This window comes from Protomyctophum parallelum (assembly GCF_964188405.1).
Source record: "Protomyctophum parallelum genome assembly, chromosome: 9".
Taxonomy (NCBI): Eukaryota; Metazoa; Chordata; class Actinopteri; order Myctophiformes; family Myctophidae; genus Protomyctophum; species Protomyctophum parallelum.
Genome location: NC_139706.1, coordinates 15,839,152 through 15,865,980, shown reverse-complemented (window position 1 = coordinate 15,865,980; position 26,829 = coordinate 15,839,152). Strand labels below are relative to the sequence as shown.

At 42.4% G+C, this 26,829-nt stretch overlaps 3 protein-coding genes across 6 annotated transcripts in view; 2 read left to right on the top strand and 1 right to left on the bottom strand.

Moving 5' to 3' along the window:
• Window positions 1-389: 389 nt before the first annotated feature.
• On the bottom strand, window positions 390-6,199 carry ift20 (intraflagellar transport 20 homolog (Chlamydomonas)). 2 transcript variants are annotated; one of them, XM_083772729.1, is made up of 5 exons: window positions 6,121-6,199; window positions 5,167-5,312; window positions 4,978-5,063; window positions 3,676-3,779; window positions 390-1,244 (listed from the first exon to the last, which is right to left on the bottom strand). In XM_083772729.1, the coding sequence occupies exons 2-5, from the start codon at window positions 5,291-5,293 to the stop codon at window positions 1,163-1,165; spliced, it is 399 nt and encodes a 132-aa protein (XP_083628855.1). In that variant the 5' UTR covers window positions 5,294-5,312; window positions 6,121-6,199; the 3' UTR covers window positions 390-1,162. The 2 variants fall into 2 exon arrangements, with proteins under 2 accessions (XP_083628855.1, XP_083628856.1); XM_083772730.1 differs by having other exon boundaries at window positions 5,167-5,339; window positions 6,122-6,178.
• A 633-nt stretch (window positions 6,200-6,832) lies between these two features.
• On the top strand, window positions 6,833-18,519 carry tnfaip1 (tumor necrosis factor, alpha-induced protein 1 (endothelial)). 3 transcript variants are annotated; one of them, XM_083772866.1, is made up of 7 exons: window positions 6,833-7,018; window positions 10,869-11,230; window positions 11,886-12,055; window positions 13,574-13,657; window positions 14,089-14,141; window positions 14,893-15,088; window positions 16,271-18,519. In XM_083772866.1, the coding sequence occupies exons 2-7, from the start codon at window positions 10,978-10,980 to the stop codon at window positions 16,517-16,519; spliced, it is 1,005 nt and encodes a 334-aa protein (XP_083628992.1). In that variant the 5' UTR covers window positions 6,833-7,018; window positions 10,869-10,977; the 3' UTR covers window positions 16,520-18,519. The 3 variants fall into 3 exon arrangements, with proteins under 3 accessions (XP_083628992.1, XP_083628990.1, XP_083628991.1); XM_083772864.1 differs by having other exon boundaries at window positions 10,816-11,230; XM_083772865.1 differs by having other exon boundaries at window positions 6,833-7,022; window positions 10,816-11,230.
• A 4,418-nt stretch (window positions 18,520-22,937) lies between these two features.
• The window catches only part of sgsm2 (small G protein signaling modulator 2), a gene marked incomplete at its 3' end in the record, with an annotated part of 116,221 nt that continues 112,329 nt past the window's right edge, over window positions 22,938-26,829 (top strand). Inside the window, exon 1 of the mRNA XM_083773537.1 lies at window positions 22,938-23,041. Within this exon, the coding sequence (XP_083629663.1) occupies window positions 22,982-23,041 (60 nt within the window). The 5' untranslated portion in view covers window positions 22,938-22,981. The remainder of the gene's footprint in view (window positions 23,042-26,829) is intronic.

Here is a 26,829-nt window from a genome sequence, read left to right as displayed (position 1 = left end):
AATTTATGTATCCTACTTTCTGTTGCAGCTAAACATGCTATAGATTTTTCCTTCATGCTACAAATTATTAAAACCCTCAAATCCATGAAGGTTTCATGGGGTGTGTAATCGATAAAAGTAATTATTTTGGGTGAACTACTCCTTTAAGCCACAGACGGTAGCATAAGAACCCAAATGGAATTATGTTCCTGTATATAGACCAATCTGCAGAGCTGTACCCTGTAGGCCAGCTGCAAGCTGAGCTTAATGTGACACCGCAGCTATGATTGCGCCCAGGGAAGGCTGTCCGGATTTGTCTATAAAGTCAAAGTGGAACATAAAAATCATAAAGGAAACTTAAAGTCCTCTGCAGAAAGCCTTTTCCGCTACAAAGAAATAACATCAAAATTGTTGTGCAATAGATTTTATTCAAGTATATCCATTTGTCTAAAATTGATACATGAACAAGAACATGGATAAAAGACATAAAGCTAGGTAAAACAGGAGACTGAACAGCTAGGGAATGTTAAAATAATTATTTTGAATTATTTGTTATTGTAGAAGAATGTAATAAACCCAGCATATGCCAGTTGAAGGTTATAATTCTGCTGCAGAAAACGGCAGCATAGAAAATTACAGCATAAGATGACAATTAACATTACAATATTTTACATACCGGTATATGCAAACAAAGACATTATTTACAGTAACATGCAAATACTGTATGTGTTCGAATTAGTAGAAAACGTAATAAAACTACACAGAGCAATTATTCAGTATAAATAGTATAAATAAATTAATTTGTATATAAATAGCGTCCTCTCCACATGCTTGACAATGTCCGAGCTATAGTATGAACAGGCCTTAATGTTCCAATTAGATTAAATTTATACAACACCTAAAACGCTAATGGTAGATGACTGGCACAGCTATCACCGCTGAATGTTACAAAAATGGGTCGGGAGAGGACATTTCATCATGAGGTTCATATAGATCTTTAATGTCGTTTGAATTGCTTTTAGAATGAGAGTCAAGTCACTCGTTTGAACTTTGCAGCAAGGTACTGTAATGGCCTGTAGTTTGGTATCGCCGGCATGGGAGAAAAAAAAAAACAGGCACTTGGGTCACAAATGCGAAACGTATCGTATGCATTTCTTTCTCCTGCCTTTTGTGTACCATGTCGTCATTTCTGTAGAATGAACTGGTCGATGAACTCGTTCTGCTCGGCCTCCACCTTGGAGAGGGCCTCGTATTCAATGCGGTATCTGTAATGGGAAAATAACTGCATGTAACAACCTTTAACACATTTGGGGCGGGAACCCCTTTTGGTGTTTTAAAAGCATTGTTATACTTTAGCTATTGAAAAATAGATCTACAAGCTCATAGCGCGGCACTCGGTGCTTGTAGGTCTGCTATTTTTGAAAGATTGTGAAAATGTGCCTCAAATCTTTGAATATATATTATTACAGAGTGAACATTTTAACTCAGATCTTTGCTTCTGGTGAGGTCCCTGGAACAATATATTTTCAGATGGGGAGGGGGGCATATTACATATAATTTCTGGGGGTCCATTGACATGAAATATTGAGCACCACTGATACAGAAACATAAGGTTTTTCAGAAAACTGAAGACTTTTTCTTCCGACGGACTAAATGGGTTAACACAGGGGCTATAATGTGACTCCTCTTATAGCTGGTATGTCAGGACAGGAGTTATATCACATAAGACATTCATTGCAGAACAATGGCCAATGTTTGCACCAGGTTCTCCCAATTAATTGACGAGACAGGCAAAGGGGCATAATATGCATCCATCACATCATCATCACTTCTGACTAAGTGGCAAACATGCTGTGGCCTGGAATTCAGAATCCCCCCTGAATGATCGGATCATTCCATTCCTAATCATTAACTCGTAATCAGTTTATTCAGGTATCTGTTGTGTGAAGATAATTGGATAAGTTAATTTTTTTAAGCTGCACCATGTAACTTTTCTCTTCTAACCTCAGATTCTTTTTTTATCCCACGATTTTTGTAACCCATTTTTCACCCCTGTGTCAATTATCTAATGTAGGGGTGCCCAAAAGGTAGACCGCGATCTACCAGTAGATCACAAGGGCTGTGCAGGTAGATCACATTACATGCCCCTAAAAAAGAAATAGATTTAATTTAAATTTTGCCACTTGAATTAAGGTGACTTGATTGACATTTAGAAGGGCCTGTCAGCTCAAACCTACAATGTATTACTTTGTTTTCAAGATTGTTGTGCACAAACGTCAGTAGCATTACAAAGTTATATACTGTGGAGTAAGGAGACAGGAGACCTTGGGTGTCGAGGTAGTTTACTCACTTTCCACATACAAAATATTACAGTATACACTGTCGGTAGAAAGAACACCCTACCAATTCCATTTCCCCTCTATTTCCCTTTCCAAGTGTGATTGTCTTATGTCTGGGATCTGATCATTTTTTTGGTGGGTAGATCTTGTTGCGCTGGTCATTTTGAAAGTGGCTCTCAAGTCAAAAAAGTGTGTCACCCCTGATCTAATGTGATCCTGGGCTCTACACACCCTCTGCCAACCTAGTCCCCATATATGGGGGACAAGGGGAGAGCAAAAGACTTGAACTCATGCTTCCTTCATGCATGAGTGTCCAAGTTGCTCCTTTACACTTGACAGGGGGGAGTTTCCCTGGTTGGACGTAGCGTGTGGAAGGAACACGTTATTCCAACCAGTTCCTTTCCCCTCCATCAGGCGCCCCGGCTGGCCAGGGGGAGGCCGTTTAGAGATCAGGATTACTGCATGTTTTTTGTGAGGGTACCTACCATAGGGGACACGGGGAGAACATACAAACTCCACACAGAAAGGCCCTTTCGCCAACCCCGCCTCTGGTATGGGCACTGATGACGTGGAGAAGGAAACACGCCGCCAGCACCCACAGCGTCTCGAGCGGGAATCGAACCCAGGACCTTCTAGCTGTGAGGCGACAGCACTACCAACACTACCAGCACTGCCACCGTGCCCCCCTACCTCAGATTTGAACCTGGTTTCTTGCGCAAGTGTGGAATCTTTTTTTACCATTGAGCCTGCCTGCTTTCTCAGGTTAAAATGTGTGTCAGATCCTGTGTCTAAGTGAGACATGACCTTCGACACGATCTAAATGTCTCAATAGATGAGCAGGTTATGTACCGTAGTTATATTGTATCAACCAAAATATCACGATCAACACGTGGCAGACCTAGTGATGCTGTGTGTGACCAGTAGTGATGCGCCAGCGGGGTGGATGCGCGGTGGTTGCCCGCAGGTCCCACAGACGGGTCAAGGTTTTCAGCGCAAGAATCGCGGGGCGGGCTTTGATAACCAGTCATTTGGGCTACAGGGCAGACTGGTTGGGTCATTTCCTAGTGTTTAAAATGAGATATTCCTCTAAATCTGAGTAGAAATGTAAAATAAAAATAAAAGGTGCCTTTTCGGATTCCAGCCCCTGCCCTTCAAATTCCCTCTGCACGTCCCTGCCCCCTCCCCTCTCGCTCTCTCTCCAAAGCAATAGACTTGCTGGGTGTTGAAAAGGCGGTCGTTAGGCTACTTCTTGTTTTCGCAGGCCGTGGGGCGGGCGGGTCGTCGATTAATATATTGATTTGCGGGGCGGGTTATGAAAAAAAAGCCAACCCGCGCATCAATAGAATTGAACTCTTACCTTTCGAGCTGCATCTTCTTCTCTGCAATCAGAGCTTGTAGCTGCTGCTGCTGGGCCTCTCGTTGTTTTGCCACCGACTTCAGCAGGTTTCTTGCTCCAATTGCCTATGCCATAAGAGCACAGCCAGGTAAAAGATGAGTGATTTAACCGCATTAGAAAACACAAGCCGATGCAGCACTGCAGGAAAGAGCCGAGCTGAGGTCCCAGGGCAACAGACTGAGATAAAACTCCTCAACCGAGAGCTTATTTTGCTCTTGCTACTGGCAGAATATTACCAATGTAGGCGGTCGGCAGTGGCTCAGCCGTGGCTCAGCAGTGAATCTCAAACGTGAGATTCATTGATTGTGACACAGATGGTGACTTCAGAGAGATTTACCTGTTATGCAAACAACTGCCTGGAAATACAACCATTAAAAAAAATCTTATATTTATCAAATATCTTTTAGATCGAAAAAGTACGTAAGTTTAAGACCATTGTATTGTGGCCAAAGATTTTTCTTCTTGCAACTAATTTAAAAGTATTACTTTGCATTGACAAATTGAACATGTGTGTGCTATATTTTGTATATAAGTTTTCAAAAATAAATTGGTGAAACTGAGGCACTCTTGTCCTTTTCTTTCTCTTTAAAGTTATTTGGCGAGTGCTGTCATGTGTGTTTTTAAAAGTATATTGGGTTGAGTATCAAAGAAGTTTTACTCCTGGAAGATAAAATCAAAAGTATAATGGATTTGGTATCAAAGAAGTTTTAATATATATATATATATATATATATATATATATATATATATATACACATACACACACCGTATATCTAGGTGTGCCCCAAGATTTTTAGGCTATGAAAAGTGTGCCCTGGGACAAAAAAGGTTGGGAAACACTGCCCATTCTGGGCCCCTTTAGGTGTTATACTTTAGATCTACAAGCTCATAGCGCGGCACAGAGTGCAGCGCTACGAGCTTGTAGATCTGCTATTTATTTTTTTTATCGTGAAAATGTGGTGTAAATCTTTGAATATATATATTCTTTCAGAGCGATCGTTTTTAACTCAAATCTTTGCTGCTGGGGGGGGGGGGCGGGGGTATTCCTGGAACAACATATTTTCAAATGGGGGTTGGCGGACAATTACACATAATTTTTGGGGTCCTTGACATGAAATATTGAGCACCACTAGCTGATATAGAAACATAATATTGCAGAAAACTGTCAGGATTTAGAAGACTTTTTATTTAGACGTCAGGCCTAAATGGATTAGAAGTAGAGGGAACATCGAGTATAGTACTATAAACACAGTAACTGCTCACCTTCATTTTCTCTGTCTCTGCCTCTTTTGCCAACTCATCCACCAACTCAATAAGGCCTCCGACTATGTTTTGAAACTGTCCGATTTCTGTTAAAGGAAAATACAAAAGTGACAATCAACACAGGGGATTGCTAACTGTCACTGTTGACTGTGTGTTCGGAAATGGCAACCAAACCGGGGCTGAACTTACTGTCCACAAACTCTTTGCACTCTTCCTTGAGCTCGGTCGTCTTCTGACCAACCTCCGGCTCCAACACCCGCATCTTGTTCAGTTCATCAAAATGAAGGCCAGCCTCCGCCAGCGGGTCTTTGGCCATGGTGGCCACAGCGCAGGGCCTTTCAGAGGATTTGACACAAAGAACCAAGAAGGAAAAACATTCACTACAATTATGACTTCACATTTACATGTGTGCAGAAGACTGATATGTCTGCTTGTCTTGCACCTGGGATGTGCGTGCGTGCACTACCTTCTCATAGAGGAAAAACCATCCCATCTCATCCAAGTGAAAGTTTCATAATCATTATGAATGTAATCTTGGGCAACTCACTCCTGTTAAAAGTTATTTCAAGCTAGTAGTCTTTCTTTGGGGTGATTTTATTAACTTTTCCCTAATTGTGTGTGTGTGTGTTTGCTTTGCACTCATAAGAGCTCCATCGATCATTGAGTCCACTGACTTCAGTTGAATACTGGACAGCATGCATGGGTGGATTTTTACCTTTAATTTAGATAGTATTTGATATAGAAACAGAAGAAATATGATCTTGCAATCAAACTGTATTTGTAAGATTGAACAAAACATTCTAATATTATCTTCAAACAGTAACGTAAGCAAGCTTTACAAATACTGTACCAGGTACAGTATCCATTATTTATACAGTGTACCTAAATTGATGGCTAACAACAACACACCAATCCCTGTCAGGATCACTCTTCCATTACATAAGATCATGTTATCTTTGTAGATAACAGTTTACCAATAACGTTAGCGGAATTCGCTAATTTGCTAGCATAGATATTATGGTACAACCACAGTGCCAGCTAGTCAATGGCTTGCCGATTATCGTTGATTTGAATAAAACGAGGCTTCTTGCTTTACGTTATCCAAGCTCAGATCAGAAAATGATGTTAAACTTCAAAAGGTACCTGATTTAAAGGTTGAAATGGCTGCAGGTTGCTAGCTGTGTGAGGTGGCAGCAGAACAGCCCAAACTCCTCCTCCTCCTCCTCCTCCTCCTGGCTGCTGCTGTCAAGGATACGGAATGCTGCATGGCCCCAATAGCCAATAGCAGCCTCGTTAGTAGCAGAGCCAATAGAGTAAACTCCGTGCACTTCATCCATTTTTATACGGCTGGAGTTTGGAAGCACTCGTAAGTCACTGAACGGCTCTGTGTACCACCTGTTTCGAATTTGCACATAATTGCAGGAGGCAGCAGCGCGACCCGTTAATAAAACGAGTGCTTCCAAACTGCAACACTTAGAAAAATGATCGCATGCATAGAATTTCTTGACAGAAAGTAGCTCAGTCATAACATAATGTCTACGGTGGATTTTTATGAAACAAAAGCTCGGCAGATTGAAAGAGGAGAATTCAAGCTCTAGATTCATCCCATTATAACAACTTTACTTTTCTGACTTCATTTTTTTTGTATTTAGAAATAATTAAATCGTGTCAAAAGAATTTAAAAAAGAAAGAAAACCCGCATACATAATGTGTATTATTTTGTGTATTGTGTATTCTATTTAATTGTATTATTAGGCCATGTATTTATTTTTTACAGTCTATGGTTGGTTGTAACACAGGCGGTACAGTTAGGAAGGAAGTAGAAAAATCTCAGGCCGCCATAGGTTTTGTAGTTCTTTTTAGTGCGAGACATTGGGGGTATGAATTGATTACAAGAAGTTAGCTACAGTTTTGTTGTTACATTTAGCTAGTTGATACTTAATGGCAGGGTTTATTGGTCATTTCAAAATGCCCCAAGATAACAAAGTAGACTAGAGATATAACTTCTGACCAGAAGGAATTGGAAAGGGGCGACGTTAGGGTGAGTTGACGCTAACTAAGTTAGCTAACTTTATACTTATCACGCATTTGTTTTAAACTTGAGTAAAGATGGAAAGAGATTCACAGATTATTATTATTCATCTTAAATCGTAGTTAAGCGTATCAGTAAACGTCAAAACCACTGAAACCTGGATGCCAGATGAGGTCCATTTAAAACCTGAACGTTGGTATTAATAGTGCTGTAACTGCTGTTATGTAGGCAGGGAATGATCGCATAGCCCCTTTCGCTTTAGCGACCCTAGTTTACCTTTTCTGTATTTGGAGAATTGGGACGCAGTAGATATAGTGGCTACTCGGTGTGAGTATCTAGTCTAGTTCGCTCTGTTTGAATGTCTGACGTTTTCAGTTTGTATTTGAAGCAGGGAACAGCGGAATACACTGAACAACCAACCACGCTATCAAGTTACGATCATCATGATGCCATGCAGTATAGTAGACCAACGTTCATTCACCCCCTCCCACGCTCCCATAGTTTCCTGTCCAGCCACATTCCATTCTGGAGGAAAGGGAAATAACTTAAGAGTTTAGAGATACCACTATAGTTTGGCAGGTGGTTTCCTCACGGTATCAGAGACGGTGTTGTATTGTATGTATACTGTTGGTACCTAAATGGAACAATATAACAGTCAGTCAGTCACAGCATGCCTTAGCCCCACAAGTCAGAACCCAATGGTACTGAAGTTTCTGACATTTTTGAGACCCAGCTACCATGGGATCCTATTCCACCTCTACCCTGCCACCTGGTACGCGAACATAAATAAACATAAATACCGTCGGTTAGGGGAGACGGGGGTAATGTGAGACACTGGGTAATGTGAGACACCCCCTGTATCACATGACCACAAGACATTTGTGTCATGTGACCATTATATGTTGAAGCCCCTCCCATTTCCTACCTGCCATGGAGGAGAGGACCTTATTGTGCTGTGGTAAGCATGTTTTTTTCACAAAAATATGTTTTTTGCATGTAAAAGTAAATTTTCTTGTCGTCAACATAATCAGCTGTTGTGTCAAAGCAAATTAATTCAGGTAGAAAAACTTAAATCATACACGTTGATGAACTACCATCATATACATCCATGAGATTGCTGCTAGCTGAAGATTAGCCTGTATTGCTAAAAGAGGTCCTGTTTACCAAAATGTGGGTGTGGGGTAAAGTGAGACAAATGCTCTGGGGTAAAGCGAGACACTGTCTCACATTACCCCACCATGAGGCACAAGTTAAGTTCAGTTTTAAACATATTTTAATCTAATATTACATTGCATATGTTTTATTTTCTATGTCATAAACATTGTAGAAAATGCCAAGATACACCAGAAAGACAACCTGGGGTGGAACCGCCCTTGTAGAGATGGAGAAGGCAGCCGCTGAGAGCAAGGCAGAAAAGAGGATAATTCACCAGAAATATATGCACAATTGCACAAATTATCAGAAGAATCCTGGGAAACACGAAAGCATGGGAGAGACCCACATTTGCTATAAAGGAAAACGATGTGGCACATGTTCTGAAATGTGATGTGGCGAAGAAGCTGCCACAACCTAAACAGCGTGGAGGAACCACACAGAGAGAGCAAATCCTCACCTTTAGAAACCAGTGACTTCCAGGAAAGTCTGGATGGCAACCGAGGAAGGTCAGTGACGCTGGAGAGACAGCTGACCTCCAGGAAAGACTGGCGGGGTAACAGGGGCCAGCAACCCCTGTCGCAGCACTCGCAAGAAGGCACCAAGCAAGCTACAGAACGTACAAATAAGCAATACCCCCAGAGTCTCCCGAGATGAGGGGAGGAAGGGAGACTCGATAGGACAGATTCAACGACAACAACAATGCCAGTGACACCGACTCAGAGAAGGCTTCTTTGACTCAAATACACCAGAGTAAGGCTAAGTGTGGACACTGGACAAGGATGGACACATGCACACCGCACAGACGAACAGTCTGGTGAGATGTAGGAGAACCCTAGGCATGAGGCAAACCATAGTCCTAGAGACCTCAGTGCCTGCAGTCCCCCAAGAACACACAAGGCCGAGGGAGCCTCCTGTTGGTTCAGGCATGACAGAAAGGACAGTGGGCGGATCTTCGGGGGGTTCCCTGGGCGAGCTGGTCGCTGGGGTGTGGTCAGCACTGGTTTGCTGCACCTGGCCAGCAGGTCACTGCGTTCCCTGTTGGCCGGGTGTGGCCAATGCTATAGCTGGTTTCACCTCGGTGATGGCTGTGCCCGGGGCGCCCCTCCACAGATTTGTCTATAGCTGGGGGCCTGGAGGAGAGGGGCAGTGACTTGGCCAAATCACTGCTGATCCGCCAACTGGAGAGTGTAGTTGTTGAGGGTTGAAACACTCTAAGACGTTTGGAGACCACCTGATAACCTCTCTTCCAGGCCAAGGCTTCATCCATTAGAAATGGATTATAATCACATCGTTGATGTATTTACAAACTGTAACCTTCAGGGCTGGAATGTAGAGTAGACCTAGTTGTAGCTGTAGCTGTTCTAGCTGGTTCTGATGGTGCTGAGCCCCTACTAGCCTGCTCTAAGGGTCAAGTGTTCCGAACCCAATTGCTGTCTAAAGTGACACAGATACATTCCCGGTCTTAATGGGTTAAATGGGGGGAAACTTCGACCGAGAGAAACGTTTATCTCTTTTAGCAAGTGTTGCTTTTTGTAGAGATGTGAATTGTGTGCGTGTGTGTTGTGTTCTAATCATTTGAATGTTAATTAAAACATTTTGAATTACAGAATGTTGTCTTTGATTCTGTTCAGACTTACTTTCAAGTGTTTAGAAAGAAAATGTGGTTAATGACCAATTCCCATGATTCTGTTACTAGTCTGACATTAGTTTTGGAATGTGTGGTTGTCAAGCTAGCTGTCAGTGTTCTAACTGTTAAAACAAGTGTTTTTATGGTAGTTTTAAAGTGAAAAGAATAAGTGGTTCACTTTACCCCATTGATTTTGATGGTCTGTCTCACTTTACCCCAGCCCTGGGGTAAAGTGAGACACCTGACCACTTTTTTTAAAACAATCATATGTTCACTGCCCTTTGTCTTGGATTCATTCTAATCATTTCCATTTTTAGGAAACATCCCAAATGAATGGGAAATATGTTAATTTGACTGATATATCATTTTAGCTCGCCTACAGGGGAGCAAATGTAAAAAGTGTCTCACATTACCCCCGTCTCCCCTACGTCGTTTCTGCGCCGTTTGAGGGCTTCTGAATGTGTGAACTATAGTTTACAACGTACACCGCTGCAAATTCTCCTGTGCCGCGGAAGCCGTTAAGTATTTTAAATATTTGTTTGACCGATTTGGTCGCTTTGATTCTTCTCTTCCTTCCTTATTTATTGACACCTCATTGTACCGCCTATCTGGCTAGCTAGTGGCGCTATAGCTATGACAGAGCAGATCAGAGGCAGGAACGTAGCCACGCACAAGCCAACCCCGCAGCGGGAGGCGGTACAATAAACGGTAAATAAACAAGGAAGGAAGAGAAGAATCAAAGCGACCAAATCGGTCAAACAAACAGGACAGGCACAGGAGAATTCGCAGCGGTGTACGTTGTAAACTATAGTTCACACATTCAGAAGCCCTCAAACGAACAGAAGCCCTCAAACGGCGCAGAAACGACATAACCGACGGTATTTATGTCTGCGTTCTATAATTTCCATACGAAAACACATCACCGCACAGGGACCCCATGGTCAGCCCGGTTCGGCACGATAGATTGGGCTGACCCAGGGGATTCCGAGAGGGGCTAAGCATGCCTCTCTGTGTGCCACTACAGGAAGGTCTCTGATCAGAGGCCTGACTCCAGGAACCTCTGTATCCTGCCACTAGGTATGCGTTGGTGCAGCGAGAGGCTGTGGTGGCCTCCCCAGTAACGGTAAACACGGCGGGGGACCTTCGGACCTCCGTCTGCAGGGTGGTCATCTACCTCCAGAAGGACATGTCCGGGGACAGCTGCCTGCACCGGCTACACAGTCAGGCTGGCACGCCCTCCTGCCCTCCGGGCCTTCCGCTGGCCTGTCCCAAGACCAAGACCTGCAGCTTCAGAGGAGCAGTGGGCCTGGGGAATAAGTATGTACGGCTCAATGTCGGAGGGACCTTGTTTTACGCCACGCTGCAGGTGCTGACGAAGCAGAACTCCATGCTGAAGGCCATGTTCAGTGGAAAGAAGGAGGTGTTCACTGATAGAGAAGGTGAGAACCATGCAGGACGTCTTCTTGATTAGATCTAGATAACGATCTAGGTTTCCGTTCTGAACTCTTCCTGGTTTGAAAGCCATCCTCCAGAATCATCGGACAGCATTCACGTAGCATGATGGGGCAGTTGTTAGAACTGTTGCCTCGTAGCGAGAAAGTATTGGGTCTGCGTTTCAAAAAGTATTTATTTAAAGACCTTAATAAGCCTCGGACAAAGCCAACTCTTGTTGTGACAAATCATGACAATATACACAAACGTTTAGGGACGATTTTGGTTTAGTTTTTCTTCTTTCTAATGATTTGATCGGCCCAAAACATTGTGTTTATTCTATTGTCATGATTTGTCACAACATGAGTTGGCTTTGTCCGAGGCTTAAAATGTTTTTAAATTAATACTTTTTTAAACTTCTATGGGAAAAATGACTGAGGAATTCTCTTCCGGGCCTGGGGACTGCAATGCTCTATTTTATTGCCTGGCTATTCATAACTTATGTATGTAAATTGATGTTTTCCTGTTACTGTAATTTTTGTTCCTCCAATGTTTACATTTTCTCCATGATCTTTGAAACATAACAGAATAGTTGAGTCAGCATTGGCTAACATGATGTCATGCTTCGTGTGGACTCTGATGTGGTCTGTTGTCTACCTCCAGGCTGGATCCTCATCGACCGCAGTGGGAAACATTTTGGCAGTATTTTGGGCTACCTGCGGGAGGGCACAGTCACCTTGCCCAAAGGCCGTCAGGCTGTACTGGAGCTGCTGGCCGAGGCCAAGTATTACCTCATTCAGGGTCTGGTGGAAACCTGCCAAAACAGCTTGCAGGTTTGTCACACAAAACCTCTTTGGCGTTACACCCAGAAGACTGATATGCCTGTCTATTCTATTCCATGTTTTAACCCATTAAAACCAACAAAGCATCCGTGTCATTTTAGATTTTAACCAATTTAACCATATTTTATACTTTGTCTTTTCAAAAATAGCAGATATGCAAGCTCATAACGTGTCACTCTGTGGCGTGCTATGAGCTTGTAGATCTACTAAAATATAGAAATATGTTGATGGGAGTCAGCGGCCATTTGGCCAATAAAATATCATATTGGGCGTTCTTGACATGAACATTTTACTTTATTTTAGAAAACTGTTAGAAGGCATTTGTAGAACTAGAACCTTGGGTATTAATGGGTTAATAATTGCTAAATGTGCTTATTGAAGTAATATATTACAAATAATTGACATGACTGAGTTCTGTAAACCCAATCTTTTGCTAATAATATCACAGCTTTTGTGCTGACCCATGTCTGATTGCTATAAATCTATCTCCCGTGTAAACTCACACGTCGGTCTCTGAAAAGCTTTTGCTCAATAGAACAATCACTCATCAAAAACAACAGCATTGCAGAACCAATCCAAATTCCTTTGGTCCGTTGGTTTCCGAAGCAGTGGACAGTAGCTAGGTTTCACTTTGTTCGTTGTTCCAGCACCTACTGTATTTATCAGAACTCAATACAGCCACACGTCCCTGTCGGTCGGCTCTCGGCTGACCAGTTGTGCCCCAGAACTAAACACACGACCAGAGGTGACTGAGCCTTTGCGGTGGTGGGGTAGCCCCGGGCTCTGCAAAACAGTTTGGACTCGGACTGCGATACCTGTTGCTCCTTTTCTATAATCTACAGTACCTAGACTCCTCATACCTGTCTCACCTCTTATCTTAGTAGTTTAGCTCAGTGGTTCCCAAAGTGGGGTCCGGGGACCCCCAGGGGTACCTGAGGGAGTTCCAGGGGGTACCTATAGCTCAATTAGAGATAGTTAGGAACCAAATTGACCCTTATGGGTCTGTAACTCAGAGAGTGTACACATTAATAATAATAATAATAAACTTTATTTGTATAGCACCTTTCATGCATAAATGCAGCTCAAAGTGCTTCACAGGGCAGGACACAAAAATAAAATACAATAAAACACAAGTAGTGTTTGGTTCCATTTGTACAGTGGTTTTACAATATAAATTGGGGTACCAGAGATAGAAATGCCATTAAATGGGGGTCCGTAGCATGTCAAACTGGGGGGTCCTTGAAATTAATATGTTTCGGAGCCGTAAAATCTTCTCTTGACATATGTTTTCAAATGGGGGTCTAATAAATGTCGATTTGGGGGTCCTTGACATGAAATATTGAGAACCACTGATACAGAAACATGAGGTCAGGGAAAAAAAATACATTTAAAAAAATACTTTTAAATTTCAACGTCGGGGCCTAAATGGGTTAAGAAGACATTGATAGACAAGTAAGTGGCCCTCCTTCAGTGTTATGTAACTGCCCATATGTCTCTTTTGATTGACAGGACAATCAGGAGCAGGCCCTGTGTGTCATCCCTGTGGTCACCTCCACCAAGGAAGAAGAGAGACTCATCCAAGCCTGTACCAAGGTTGGAGAAGGGCTATTATCCCATTTAGGAAAGAATATATATATATTCAAAAGATTTGTGCAGCATTTGCACGATAAAAAAAAAATAGCAGACCCACAAGCTCGTAGCGCGCCACTCGGTGGCGCGCTACGACCTTGTGGGTCTGCTATTTTTTCAATAGCTAAAGTATAACATAATGCTTACTTAAAACACCAAAAGGGGTTCCCGGCTTCCGCCCCAGAATGGGTTATGGGAAGAGTTCATTCATGTGTTTTGGCACCAATATGCTATGTAAATACACGCAATTCAATTCATCGATACTTCTGATTTGTCTAGACTTCGGATGCATTGCTTAGTTTGCTTACTGTATAATGCTTTCTTTGATTTCATGCACAGTGACTGTGATTTTTAGGCCAATTATTCATCAAGTACTTTCTCCCTGTCTCTGCTAGCCTGTGGTGAAGCTAGTTTACAACAGAAGCAACAACAAGTACTCGTACACGAGGTGAGGAAGCAGCAACACGAAGCTCCCGCCCTAACGCTGACTTTATCTGCTTTATTTTACCACGCAAGCTCCATGAGTATGATAAGGTTGAGAAATTAAGATTTACTAGGATAGCGAGTAGACATGAACCTAATTTCTATCGAAATAACGTAACGAATATCCGACTACAACTAAACAACATGCCTATAGCATCTAATCTATCTAAATAACATAACTAGCCCCTGTCAATGAGCAAACAGCTTGCCTACTGTAACATCAGATTTTTATGTAAATAAATCATAACTAATATCCATCTGCAAGTATACATCACATACCTAACATCTATAATCTAGATGACAAAACTAGCATTTTTTTTAAATGTCTTTTTAAAATGTATTTTTTCCTGGAAAAACCTCATGTTTCTATATCAGTGGTTCTCAATATTTCATGTCTAGGACCCCAAAAATTATCTGTAATTGGCCGCCGACCCCCATCTGAAAATATGTTGTTCCAGGAACCCTAGCTCCAGAAGCAAAGATTTGAGTTAAAAACTGAAACTCTGGAAGAATATATATTCAGATTTTAGGCACATTTTCACGATTTTTCAAAAATAGCAGACCTACAAGCTCGGTGGCGCGCTACGAGCTTGTAGCTCTGCTATTTTTCAATAGCTAAAGTATAACGTAACGCTTAAAAACACAAAAAGGGGTTCCCGCCCCCAAAATGGGTAAGAGACGAGGTGGTCAATAAATGAATCCCCGTTCTTTGACAGCAACTCGGACGACAACCTCCTGAAGAACATCGAGCTGTTTGACAGGCTGTCTCTGAGCTACAACGGGCGAGTGCTCTTCATCAAAGACGTACTGGGAGACGAGATCTGCTGCTGGTCCTTCTACGGGCAGGGCCGCAAGCTGGCCGAGGTGTGCTGCACCTCCATTGTCTACGCCACTGAGAAGAAGCAGACCAAGGTGAGGAGGACCCGTTGGTGCATCTTTTGTGTGTCAAGGTCATTGATTACGGTTATGTAATTTACATCAGTGGTATCCCAAACTCTTTCGTGTCAAGGACCCCCACATTGACACTTATTAACCCACGGACCCTCATTTGAAAAGATATGACGGGGACCTCCGTTTAACTTCAAGGACCCCCCAGTTTGACACGCATTAGTCTACGGACCCCCCAGTTAATGCCGTGTCTATCTCTGCGACCCCCAATTTATATTGTAAAATAAATGTTAATTTAACTCAGTTAACATACTGATAAGGGTCCATTTGGTTCCTAATAATCATTTAGCTGGGGACCCCCTGGAACTCTCTCAAGGACCCCTAGGGGTCCCCGGACCCCACTTTGGGGAACCACTGATTTACATCACAGCATTAACTGGAGGCAAATCAAGATACAGTTAAAAAAGAAAAGTAGCCGACTGGAGATGTTCTAGACTGGAACTCACGTATGCTTCTTACGGCAGCTCCCGGCGGGGGGGGGGGGGGGGGGGGGGGGTGTGTGTGTGTGTGTGTGTGTCAATTTAACAAAGGTGCAGACGATCAGAAATCAGCAGAGAGAGACCGACGTTTGCGCTACTGTATGCCGAATTGAAGTGGACTTTTTTTTTTTTCTCCCTGGAAATGAAAATGTCTGGGTTTCCGAGGCTAGAGATGTTCTAATGTACAGCTGTCAGCTGGCGCTTGTGGAACACCCTGCCTCAGGCCATTCTGTGAAGCACTTGGCAGATTTGGATAAGATAGTCTCAAGGCTTTGGAATAGAATGTGCTCTATATGAAGGTTTCATTGCCACATACCACTACCAACCATTACATGTGCACGCTGGCTGTCCAAGATGTTTTTTTCTTCCCCTTCATTTCATGTTTGGAAAGACTTTCCTACTCAATCTAAGCTCCTCAGCCCGAGCTATACCTTCTCTAAATCCTGCCAGATTTGTTGACTAATATTGACACCTCGGTCATCCCCTCCCATATCCACGATCCCCACTAAGCAGGGCACTGTCTTCATTGCCTAAGGAACAGATATGTTGTTACATTGTGTGTGGGGGGGGGGGGGGGTGTAAGTCCACTCTGGATGAGTGGCTTTGACCTCATAACAACCGAAGGCATCCAAAGGTCCAAACATCCGGTTTTTCTTAACCATTTCAGGTGGAATTTCCCGAGGCCCGCATTTACGAGGAGACCCTGAACGCCCTGCTCTATGAGACTGTGCCCGTCCCCGACAACAGCCTGCTGGAGGCCACCAGGCGGCGCCACGCCCACTGCGGCTCTCACAGCGAGGACGAGGAGGGGCCTGGTGGCGGCGGGGGGCCCGGGGGGGTGGAGCTTCGGGAGCGCGTCCGCCGTATTCACGTGAAGAGGTACAGCACCTATGACGACCGGCCCCTGGGACACTGAGGGCCACAGAAAGCCCCCCAACCGACCCCGAGAAGTCTGGGCTCAGCCGCTCCACAGTGAAAAAGAAAATGGCGGACACAAAAGTATACCTGCTCAGATATCGCACTTTGGTGCCGAACATTGGACTATAACATCTGCTGACATTCATACCTTTTACTCTTTTAATATGGTTCTCTCCACCACTACACGAGCTCTTTGTCATCTTCAAACAATCTAAAAGTGGCCTTACTAGTACATTACCTGAGATTATTTGTCTGGATTGTTGTAACCGGTAAATACTTCCTATGAAGCAAATGTCGACAATGGATTATAAACGTATCGGGCATTATAATCTTGTTTCATCATAACATTATAAACATTTTATAATGAGTTATAAAGGTAAAGTATTCTAATACTAATTGTAGTAGTAATTGCTGGCACAAATTTCTGGCAAGAATCATAGTGATTTATATTGCATTATAGAATATGATAACCATGTCCGTGCACTGTTATATGCGTTATAGTATAATATACTGCAAGTGGTCATTGGGTACTTGAATAAAGTAATGACATTCCTGAAGGCGTAGGTGGGAAACATGTTTTGTTCCGTGATGAGGGAGAAGTCACGGAAAGCAAACCGTAGCACTGAAGGTCGTTCAAGTCTCCAACATTATGACCGCAATAACGACTCATTCTGTCTCCTTGAGTAATGAGTATGTCCCACACAGGCAATTTGAGGAAGGAATTGCAAATTCCCTATAGATAGACGACTAGAAAAGCCAAAAACTCCGTACATATGACACTACTACTGTTTTGACCGCGGCTGGTTCGGGGCTGGGTGAGTTGGGGTTTTACATTATTTACCATTGGGTCCATATCGGGTTACAACTCGGACGGGGCGGAGTCTGCTCTAGCGAACCTCGCTCACGCTCGGCACGGCAACGTGCGCGGTGGCTCTAGTTCGGTAGAGGCGGCGTCCCCTCCGTCATTGTCTACGCTGGAGACAACTTCAGTGTCGTATGTACGGGTTTGGAGGTTTTCTAGTCGTGTATGTACGGAATTGCAATTCCGTACATATCTAGGTATTTCCGTAAGATGGGCTCGGCCATGAGAACATGGTCATTCATCTTGACGTTTGAGCCAGAGAATCTACTACTTGGCTTTCGTGGGGAGCTTAAAGTCTTGCTTTGGCTCGTATGTCAATGCACCATCTTTGAGGCATAGATTTAATGCAATTTATTTTTCCACCTTTACATAAAGCACCCAATCGCCACTTGATCACTGACTTCAATCAGTGATTATAATGCATTATACATGTATTATAATGTATTTTAACTGTGAGAATTATTCATAATACACTATGATCCTGTCTCAAAGAAAAAGTCTGTGAGTGACCAGTAATTTATTTGTTATGATTTCATTATGGGTACTTTTAAGTGCAATTATACAATGTTATAAGCAGATTACAGTGCATTTATGCCTATAATGCATTATAGACATGGGTTTCATAGGAAGTATTACCTTGTAATGGGGGGGTGGGGGTGGTGGTGTTCTACAAATTAGTTGAAATATTTGGAGCCTCCTAGTGGATTTTATTTTCGAGTAAAACGGTATGCACTACTATATCATAGAAATGATAATGGTCTTTAAAATGTAGCCAGCAATCTTAGCACTTAGCACATTGTTAGACAGGTGGGAGAGAATGTTTTCATATTTATACTTTGAGTGTATGTTTCATATAGGTTTAACATTTATATTTTCAGCGGTTGATTACGATTTGCCAAAGGTGAATAATGAAATAGAAAAAAGAACATTTAATGAATATGATCAAGCTCTTCAGAAGGTTTTTAATCCCCCCCCCCCCCCCCCAAAAAAACAAGTTATTCGCTCTGAATCAAAGTGTGCCTCTTAACTTTTCCCACTGTCTTGAATATAAAAGGTTTGAATTATGAACATTAACTTGTTTGCTATGTGGCTTTCTGTAAACTGTTTCAGTCATCACTCAGCATAGACATTTAAATGGAAAGCAACAAATGAAATGTATTTTTTTTCCCTCAAAAACTAGCTTGGATGCATTCCACATAATGTTTCACAGCTGGTCATTTATTTTGTATGACGTTTTTGCAGTCTTTTTGCTTTTATCGATATATGTACTGACAGTAGGTTCACAGGAAACGAGGAGAGAGATGAGGGGGTGTAAGACCTGCAGCAAAGGTCGTCGGGACTCCAACCTGCTGTCAGGCGGGATTATACCAGCCTAGGCCACAAAATGAGATTCTTTTTTTTTTTAATACTGTTTTTATTAGGCATTTTTTGTATATGACATCAGAATATTATCGACAATGATAATGAGTGTTTCAGTTATATAAAATTAAAAAAATGACAGGTAATGTAAATGTTCCACATACAATACATAATAAAAAAATATATATAACAATTTACAATTTACAATTTAGGCATTTAGCAGACGCTCTTAATCCAGAGCGACTTATATTTAAGCAAGAACAAAAGCATGGGAATACATCACATAAAAGCATTTATCATGAAACATGCGTAAGCTAAGAAGGTAACAGTGGAATATCTATATGATGAAACTATACATACACTATACATAATAAACTATACATATTCACTACTATGCTATACATATGTACTATGGCGTGCTATGACTATATACAATACAATTATAGTGCTGTCTACATAACATGCTATAAGTCTGTGTCAAATGCTATCTAAGCCAACAGAAATGCTATCTAAGGGGTTAGGGTAAGTGCTATGGGCCATGATGGAGTCTGAAAAGGTGGGTTTTCAGGCTACGGCGGAAGATTGGGAGTGATATAAATGTGATAAACATGAAAAAACTAAAAACTGTTAAACAGTGTGTGAACAGACAAACAAAACTGACAACAGGACAGACATTCAAACATTCTCAACATGTTGTAAATCAAATGAATTACAGACATTATTTTTTAAATGAGAAAAAATAAAATAAAGAAAAAACACTCAGTTCCTTTTTTTCCCCCTACAAAATGAGATTCTTGATCAATAATCACCATTACTACCTACACTGCAGTTTACAATTTAGGCATTTAGCAGACGCTCAATCCAGAGCGACTCACATTAAGCAATAACAAAAAAGCATGACAATACATCACATGCATAACGAGTAGTTATCATGAAACATGCGTAAGCTAAGAACATAACAGTGACTACATAGTGCTATGTCTACATAAAATGCTATTCTAGTGTTGTCTACATAAAATGCTATAAGTCTGTATAAAATAAAAATCTAAGTCTACATAAAGTGCTATCTAAGTTAAATAAGTTGAGCCTTTGGATATGCCTGTAAGGTCATCGGGGCTAGGGCAAGTGCTACGGGCCATGATGGAGTCTGAAGAGGTGGGTTTTCAGACTACGGCGGAAGATTGGGAGTGAGGCTGCAGTTCTGATTGTAATGGGAAGTGCATTCCATAGTTTTGGAGCCAGAAGGGAGAAGGGTTTGGGACCTATAATAACAAATTATAATAACAAAAGTATAGGCCCTATAATGACAAAAACAGAACAACTGAAAGTCGGGTTACTTGAGAACATTTACATTACTTTATTGCAATGCAGCCTTTAAAAACCAACACTTATACCATATCACGCCATTCTGCATCCTGCTCAGACAATATAATTAAGGACATAAAAATATTTTTGCCCAGCCCTATAGTGTACTGTGCCGTAGTGTATGGAATCATTTCATTGCTCTCAATAATGATTGATAACAACATAATAACTTTGCCTATATGAAGCACTTTTCAAACAGTTGACTTTTGGTTGTTGATTGTAGGAACACAATCTGACCACAAGAGGGCAGGCACAGGAAGTGTAATGACTTTATGGTCCCAGATCGGTCATGATGAATGATGATGACAACCGTTCTTTCCTTTTTGTGTGCATTTTTTTTTTTGCATTTTGTAGGGGCTGCGTTTATTTCAATCTCTAGATTTTGTAGGCTATAGCCTATTGTGGAAAGACATTGTATCACACTGCTAAAACGACGTGCAGCTCATCCCAGTGTATAACAGGCCTATTATGCATTCCCCAGTGGCGGGTCCAATTAAACTGAAGTGAAGTGAGTCAAGTGAATGAAATAGCTCTATTATGGTAGGCTATATGGTATATGGTAGCCTGTTGGATTGTAGCCTGTTGGATTCCTGCTGCATTTGAGTCGTGACGTGCACTGCCCATCATAACAGGCACAACATAAATCACATAAAATACAGTAAATACGCATGGTACACATATAAAACAATAAAACAGGATGGCAGTTCATTAGTGTAGCATTGGAATGCAAGAAGAAGTGCCTAGTCCCTCCATGTGCCAGAAGTGTACCTCCCAGCCCTGGCAGAGTAGTTCTGGAATAGTTCCAACGGATTGTGTGCCCCTGGTTTTTCCCTAGTGGGACTGATTGAGGGTAGCACTAGCTGGGACGTAAGTTGGCACTTGATCACTCCCGGCTGGGTCGCCTGAGTGAGGGGTATGATGCTGAGAGACCCAAAACCCTGTTGACCTCAGGATACATCACTGAGGATACGTCACAGGTGCATCCATGCAATGTTTTTTAGTTATAGTTCTTCTATTTATAGTGACTCATAGGAATAGACTATGTGACAACCAGGTATAGTCTGGTGACCACCTGAGAGACGGGTGACAGCCGGAATGTAGACGGCACCCGGGTGAGCAGTATGGGTTAGTGCCCCAGCCTGTGTCCTCCGTGAGGAGGAAGCCCAACAACCCTCGGTGAGGCCTTTGGGAGGGCCATGCAGGCGACGAGCGGAACCGCAGCACCATGACCCTGCGGAACCATTGCCCACCACTCCGGAATGAACTGTCTGGTGCTGGGACTCTGGTGAAATGCACAAGTCCTCGCTCTGCTCCTGGTGAGAGCAGGAGTGGACCTGGTGAGACGTAGGAGGGGCCCGGCCAGGAGACAACCCACAGAGCCTAGTCCCTCCATGTGCCAGAAGTGTACCTCCCAGCCCTGGCAGAGTAGTTCTGGAATAGTTCCAACGGATTGTGTGCCCCTGGTTTTTCCCTAGTGGGACTGATTGAGAGTAGCTACTGGGACGTAAGTTGGGACTTGATCACTCCCGGCTGAGTCGCCTGAGTGAGGGGTATGATGTTGAGAGACCCGAAACCCTGTTGACCTCAGGATACATCACTGAGGATACGTCCCAGCCTCCCAGGTGCAGCCATGCGATGTTTTTTTAGTTATTGTTGTATATTAATACATACAAGAAGCAACAAAGTTACCTCCTCCTCATATCAGCATTTAAGGCCTGAATAGATACAGGCACGAAGAAGGACAATTTATAACTATTACTAAGGGTCCAGCCTGTATTCAGAGCTGAAGGGATGAGAGTTGTCCGTACAACTTTCTTAAGCACCTGTTTTTGGAATACTTGATCCAGGCTACTGTAATGTACTCTACATGCAGTTCCATCAGTTTGAAGATAGCCTGCCCTATAGTCTAAAGATGCTGCCGCTGGACAATAGCAATGCTTTGTTTGTCTGTCCAAAACACATTCTGGGCCATATTTGAACTCTGAAGGAACCCATGATCGATACTTATATAGGCCTATTGAGTATAGTGAGTACTGAATTGATGATATTCCAGCAACTACAACTACTACAGGGCTTAATAACTCCAGGAGGGTTGATCTAATAGGTTGATACACATAGAACCGAAATGGACCCTTATGGCCGGCGCCTGCAGGAAGGAAGGAATTAATTAATTCGAATAACGGTGTAGGTTTTCCCAGAAATACAAATATAAATCGTATCAAATGGGGGTTGGGGGTCCGTGGCGTAAATGCTTGCATCTCGACAATGAAAAGGATGGAGAAACACGTCTGTAGTAGACAGTAGGCTAGTATAGGCTATACTACTAGTATAGGCCTAAACTTGCTCGTATAGCCACCACTTCACCTCTCACTTTCTCAGTTCTCACGCCACGAGGAAACGGAGCTCTCAGCCTCAAATGCTGTGTGTGTGTGTGTGGGGGGGGGGGGGCGTGGGGGGAGAGAGAGAGAGAGAGAGAGAGAGAGAGAGAGAGAGAGAGAGAGAGAGAGAGAGCTTCAATGGTGCTGCCTGTGTGGGAAGCTTGGTTTCTTTGGGGACAGTGATTCAGCCCATTGATCAGTAAGCTAATGACAAAAGAGGCGGACCTCCTCCGCTGGCGTCATTCACAGGGAAGCTGAAGATGGCTCCTGAATGCGCCGCGGCGGCACCACCACACCGATATGCGTCAGCCAGCCTCCAGCAGCTGTCAGGGTCAGGGGAAGCCTCTTCTTTGCCTTGAGCAAGGAACGAGGAGATAATAAAATAGGCAAACAAAATAGTAGTAGACGATAGTTGAAAAGGACGGAGGAGAAGACTATATATACCCGCGGACAGGTCGCGTTGAACGTTGTCCAACTGAACTGGCCACGGAGAGTCATGGGTTCGTCCACAGATGAGGAATTCAAAGAGAAATTATTATGGAACGTGAAACGGGAGGTGAGTGCGATTGTTTCATTCACGCCCCTGTTCTTTTTTTTCTCCCTCCACGCGATTACCATCAGGTCTGTTTTTATATAGAAGAGCGTAAACCAGTTAATTCAATTACACACCACGATGGAAAAACTGAACAGTCAATCTCTTGACAGCTATATAATGCACTGGTTCAACGGGTTGACGCGTCGACAGGCACAAATGCGCGCAAGAGTGTTCTACTGTTTGGCTTTTATAGAATGTGTTTTGTTTATTCTGAGCATCGATTGTAACGTTAATCCACGGGCTATAGTGAGAGCTGTCCTAATTTCTTATTTCGTGTTTTATTTTATTTTGTATAGGCTACAGCAGCAGCAGCATAAGTTTTCCAGTTGGGCTAATTGTGTATAATATTAAAATGAATAGACTACTACCCGTATCTGCGTTTTCGGAGACGCATGTGTTATTATTTCCCATTTTGGAGGCGCCTCGCCACCCGCTGATACATTGATTTACGGAGACAATTATCCAATTGATTGGGTTCTTCTGTTAATAAGAAACAGGTGCTGGCGCTTAACCACTCAGTCATCACACAAGGTCCCTCCTCATTTAGAAGTCAACAGTAAAACTGATAAAAAAATAAAATATATAGGTTACACTTGGAAAACGTCTACACAGAACAACAAGTTCTATTGTCGGTGGCTAACTATAGCAAGTCAATAATTTTGTTCTTTGTCAATAAATTCGTGATGTGAATCTCTCACTAGTGCCCTCTAGTGGTTCAATAAGTAATTGCATGATAACACCTTGTGAAGATAACATTTTATTTGTAACGTTAAAACTATAAAATATCTCAGCTGTAATAATGAATTCAATGGGGTCAAAATATCTTTCTCTGCCTGGCTGCAGCTCTTGAAACCTGAAACAATATCTATCAAAAACTAGCTTGAAATAATCTTAGTAATCAATCTTCAACAACCTACTACCACACACACCACTGCAAATTATTAGGATTATATGGTATTCACAAACTGTCAGCGGCTTGTAATGAATCAATCAAACAAGAACAATTTAAATAGGCCTAGCTCAATCAAAGTCAAAGGACCACTTTTCAACCTATCTCAATATAATAGGTCCTCACTAATCATGATAAAATGGCACAAATTCTTTCTACTCAGTCTGTGTCTCATGGGAGGGCTGTGGGCAGTTCACAAATCCGTCCACCAGTGACATCATCGTTAAGCAGATTTATTTTTAAAACACATTTCTTTTTTACAAAAATGTTTAGATTTGTATTGAGAATGACGGCTTCCATTTTCGCATTGCAACTTTTCAGGACTAGAAAGCCTGCAGTTTCTATTAGCTTGGATTCCCCATCGATGATGTCACTGACGGGTTTCTGACCTACCCACAGCCCTCCTATGAACACAGACAGAGTAGAGTAGGAAAAAAATGGTGCCATATTATCATGATTATTAGTGAGAACCTAGTATGAAGATAGGTTGAAAAGTGGTGAAGTGGTCCTTTAACATTACAAGTTGTTTCTCCCTTTAAATTACTAGCCTACTGCAGTTTGAAAATGATACACCTGACGAGCATCATTAGTACTTTATAGAGAACACCTTTGCTATTATAACCTGCTGCAAAGGTGATGCATATTGCATAGCCAGGCCAGCCAGACGCCAGCATATTACCTTGGAATCATAGCCCATATATTCCTTATGTGCAAATGGCCACCAGTTCAGTAGAGTAATCTTCCTGGGCTTGCGTTTTGTAACTGCCTTCATAGTTAATATTTATCAATTAACTATTAATGCATGAATCGATAATTCACATCCCTATTACCAAACTATGCTTCCAATTGTAAGGATTGGTTTCGGCATAAATATTCTAGAGTGGCCTTCGGTCTCCTGAATTAAACGGGGATAGGGAGGCCCCGTTCATGAAGTCATCATTTTAATAATTAATAATTATTATTACTATTATATTATTATACTATTATTATGACTTCAAAGCATGAACAGCATACAGCACAACCAAGTAGAAAAATACACAAAAGCAGCTTGCTTAAACAATTATTTGTCTTGAAATTACTGTAAGGTATTACTGTAAGGGAGGCAGCATAGGCTGCTATACAACGATGCAATCGCAACTCTCAGCGCTGCTAGTGCAGTGAGTGCACTAGCAGTGGGAAAAATTACAAACAAACAATGCAGGTCAACGTGACATGACAGGTCAAGTACCTGCAGTTATTATTAGCTGCTGCCAACTAGTGGTGGACGACTGTACGTACAGGATGAGGCTGAATAATTGACAAGAAGGCTGCGATTCAATGCAATATTACTACTACTACTGCTGCCAGAAGCTGCTATGCGTCACCTGTACAACAGGTCACAACAGCAAAAGAGTGCTCTACTATGAACTGTTTATGAAAGGGATGGATCATTTTGAAACTGCTGTGGAAAGTGGCATTTTGTGTTGAATTTTGAGAAAGTTAGTTGAGCCATTTAAATTGTTCTTGTTTGATTGATTTATTGCAAACAGCCAGTTGGTCAATTTTGCCAGTAATTTCCAATTTGCAGTGGTATATAATTTTGGGTGCAACTGATATTTATAATTTATAAATATATTTACTAGACAGCACAATTCAGTAGGCCAAGCACGTAGTAGTGTGTATGACCCCTTGCACGATGCACAGTAACTGCGTGAAGTTAAACCATTAAGCCCCCAGAAGGGCTGGCCAACGTTGAACCGCTCTGCCCTACTGGTCAGAGCTGGGACTGCAGGCGGTCATTTAGCACGAGGAAATTTCACCTCGTGCAGCTGGGGTTTAATTAAGGCAACAAATTAGGGCAGGGTAATGCGTTTTCCTATTGCATACATTTTATCACCTAAAATATAAGAGACCTGGGTGTATGTTTTATTTATTTATCACAACCATGCACTAAAAAGGCTACTCGGATATTTGTCCCGTTTCTTCACCTGATTTGGAGCGTCAGCACCGAGATCCTCTGGTGGAGAATCAAGTATGTGGTGGTGGAGTGGGCTCTCGTCCCAACGTTGAGCTGCTTCTACCGGCTGTGGAAGTTGCAGCGGTGGGGCCTGCTGGCCCGGCTCGGCCTCACTGTTTGTCTGCTTGAACTCCCCGCAATATTTTAATAACCAGTGTATCAGCTTGTAATGAAATCAGATTAACTTGAGATAGCGTCTGCTGTCGTGGTGGTGGGTGGTTTCACTATCATCGTCGTCTTTGTCATCAATCTGACATTCTGAAGGTGGTGGTGGGTCAGAGTTTGACAGGTTCTTTCGCGGTGTTTTGGCTTCGAGCCAGTTCCTTTTTTATATCGGTATCCATGATTTTACCGGTTTGGTTTTCCCTCTGAAAATATTTGAATTGACCGACCCGCACCGCCCGTGGAAACAACAACACAGGTCATGACGTAGCGGTGGCGTTGAGGTGAGGCTGCATCAAAACAAATACGACTCTGTTCAGACTATTGCCAGTGTAGCCTACCTTTTATTATTGCATTTTTGAGTGGTGCAACCACTCCAAAGAACAGCAATGTCCCTATGTCTGACCTGAGATCAGATTCTAAAAATGTCTTCTAAATCCTGACAGTTTTCTGAAAAAGCCTATGTCAGTCGTTCTTCGATTTTTCAAAAATAGCAGACCTACAAGCTCGAGATTGTCAAGATGAGATTGTAGATCTGCTATTTTTCAATAGCTGAAGCATAACGTAATGCTAACACCAAAACGGGTTCCCGCCCAAAATGGGTTAAGGGACTGTGGCAACCACACTTTTTCAAAATTGTGA

Excerpts from the sequence above, each read along its gene's own strand:
- ift20 (XM_083772729.1), bottom strand. The coding sequence starts at position 5,293 with ATGGCCAAAGACCCGCTGGCGGAGGCTGGCCTTCATTTTGATGAACTG. Across the intron at positions 5,064-5,166 it reads GTGCAAAGAGTTTGTGGACA|AAATCGGACAGTTTCAAAAC; the intron begins GTAAGTTCAGCC and ends TTCCTTTAACAG. Across the intron at positions 1,245-3,675 it reads AAGAAGATGCAGCTCGAAAG|ATACCGCATTGAATACGAGG; the intron begins GTAAGAGTTCAA and ends TTCCCATTACAG.
- tnfaip1 (XM_083772866.1), top strand. The coding sequence starts at position 10,978 with ATGTCCGGGGACAGCTGCCTGCACCGGCTACACAGTCAGGCTGGCACG. Across the intron at positions 14,142-14,892 it reads AACAAGTACTCGTACACGAG|CAACTCGGACGACAACCTCC; the intron begins GTGAGGAAGCAG and ends GTTCTTTGACAG. Across the intron at positions 15,089-16,270 it reads CTGAGAAGAAGCAGACCAAG|GTGGAATTTCCCGAGGCCCG; the intron begins GTGAGGAGGACC and ends TAACCATTTCAG.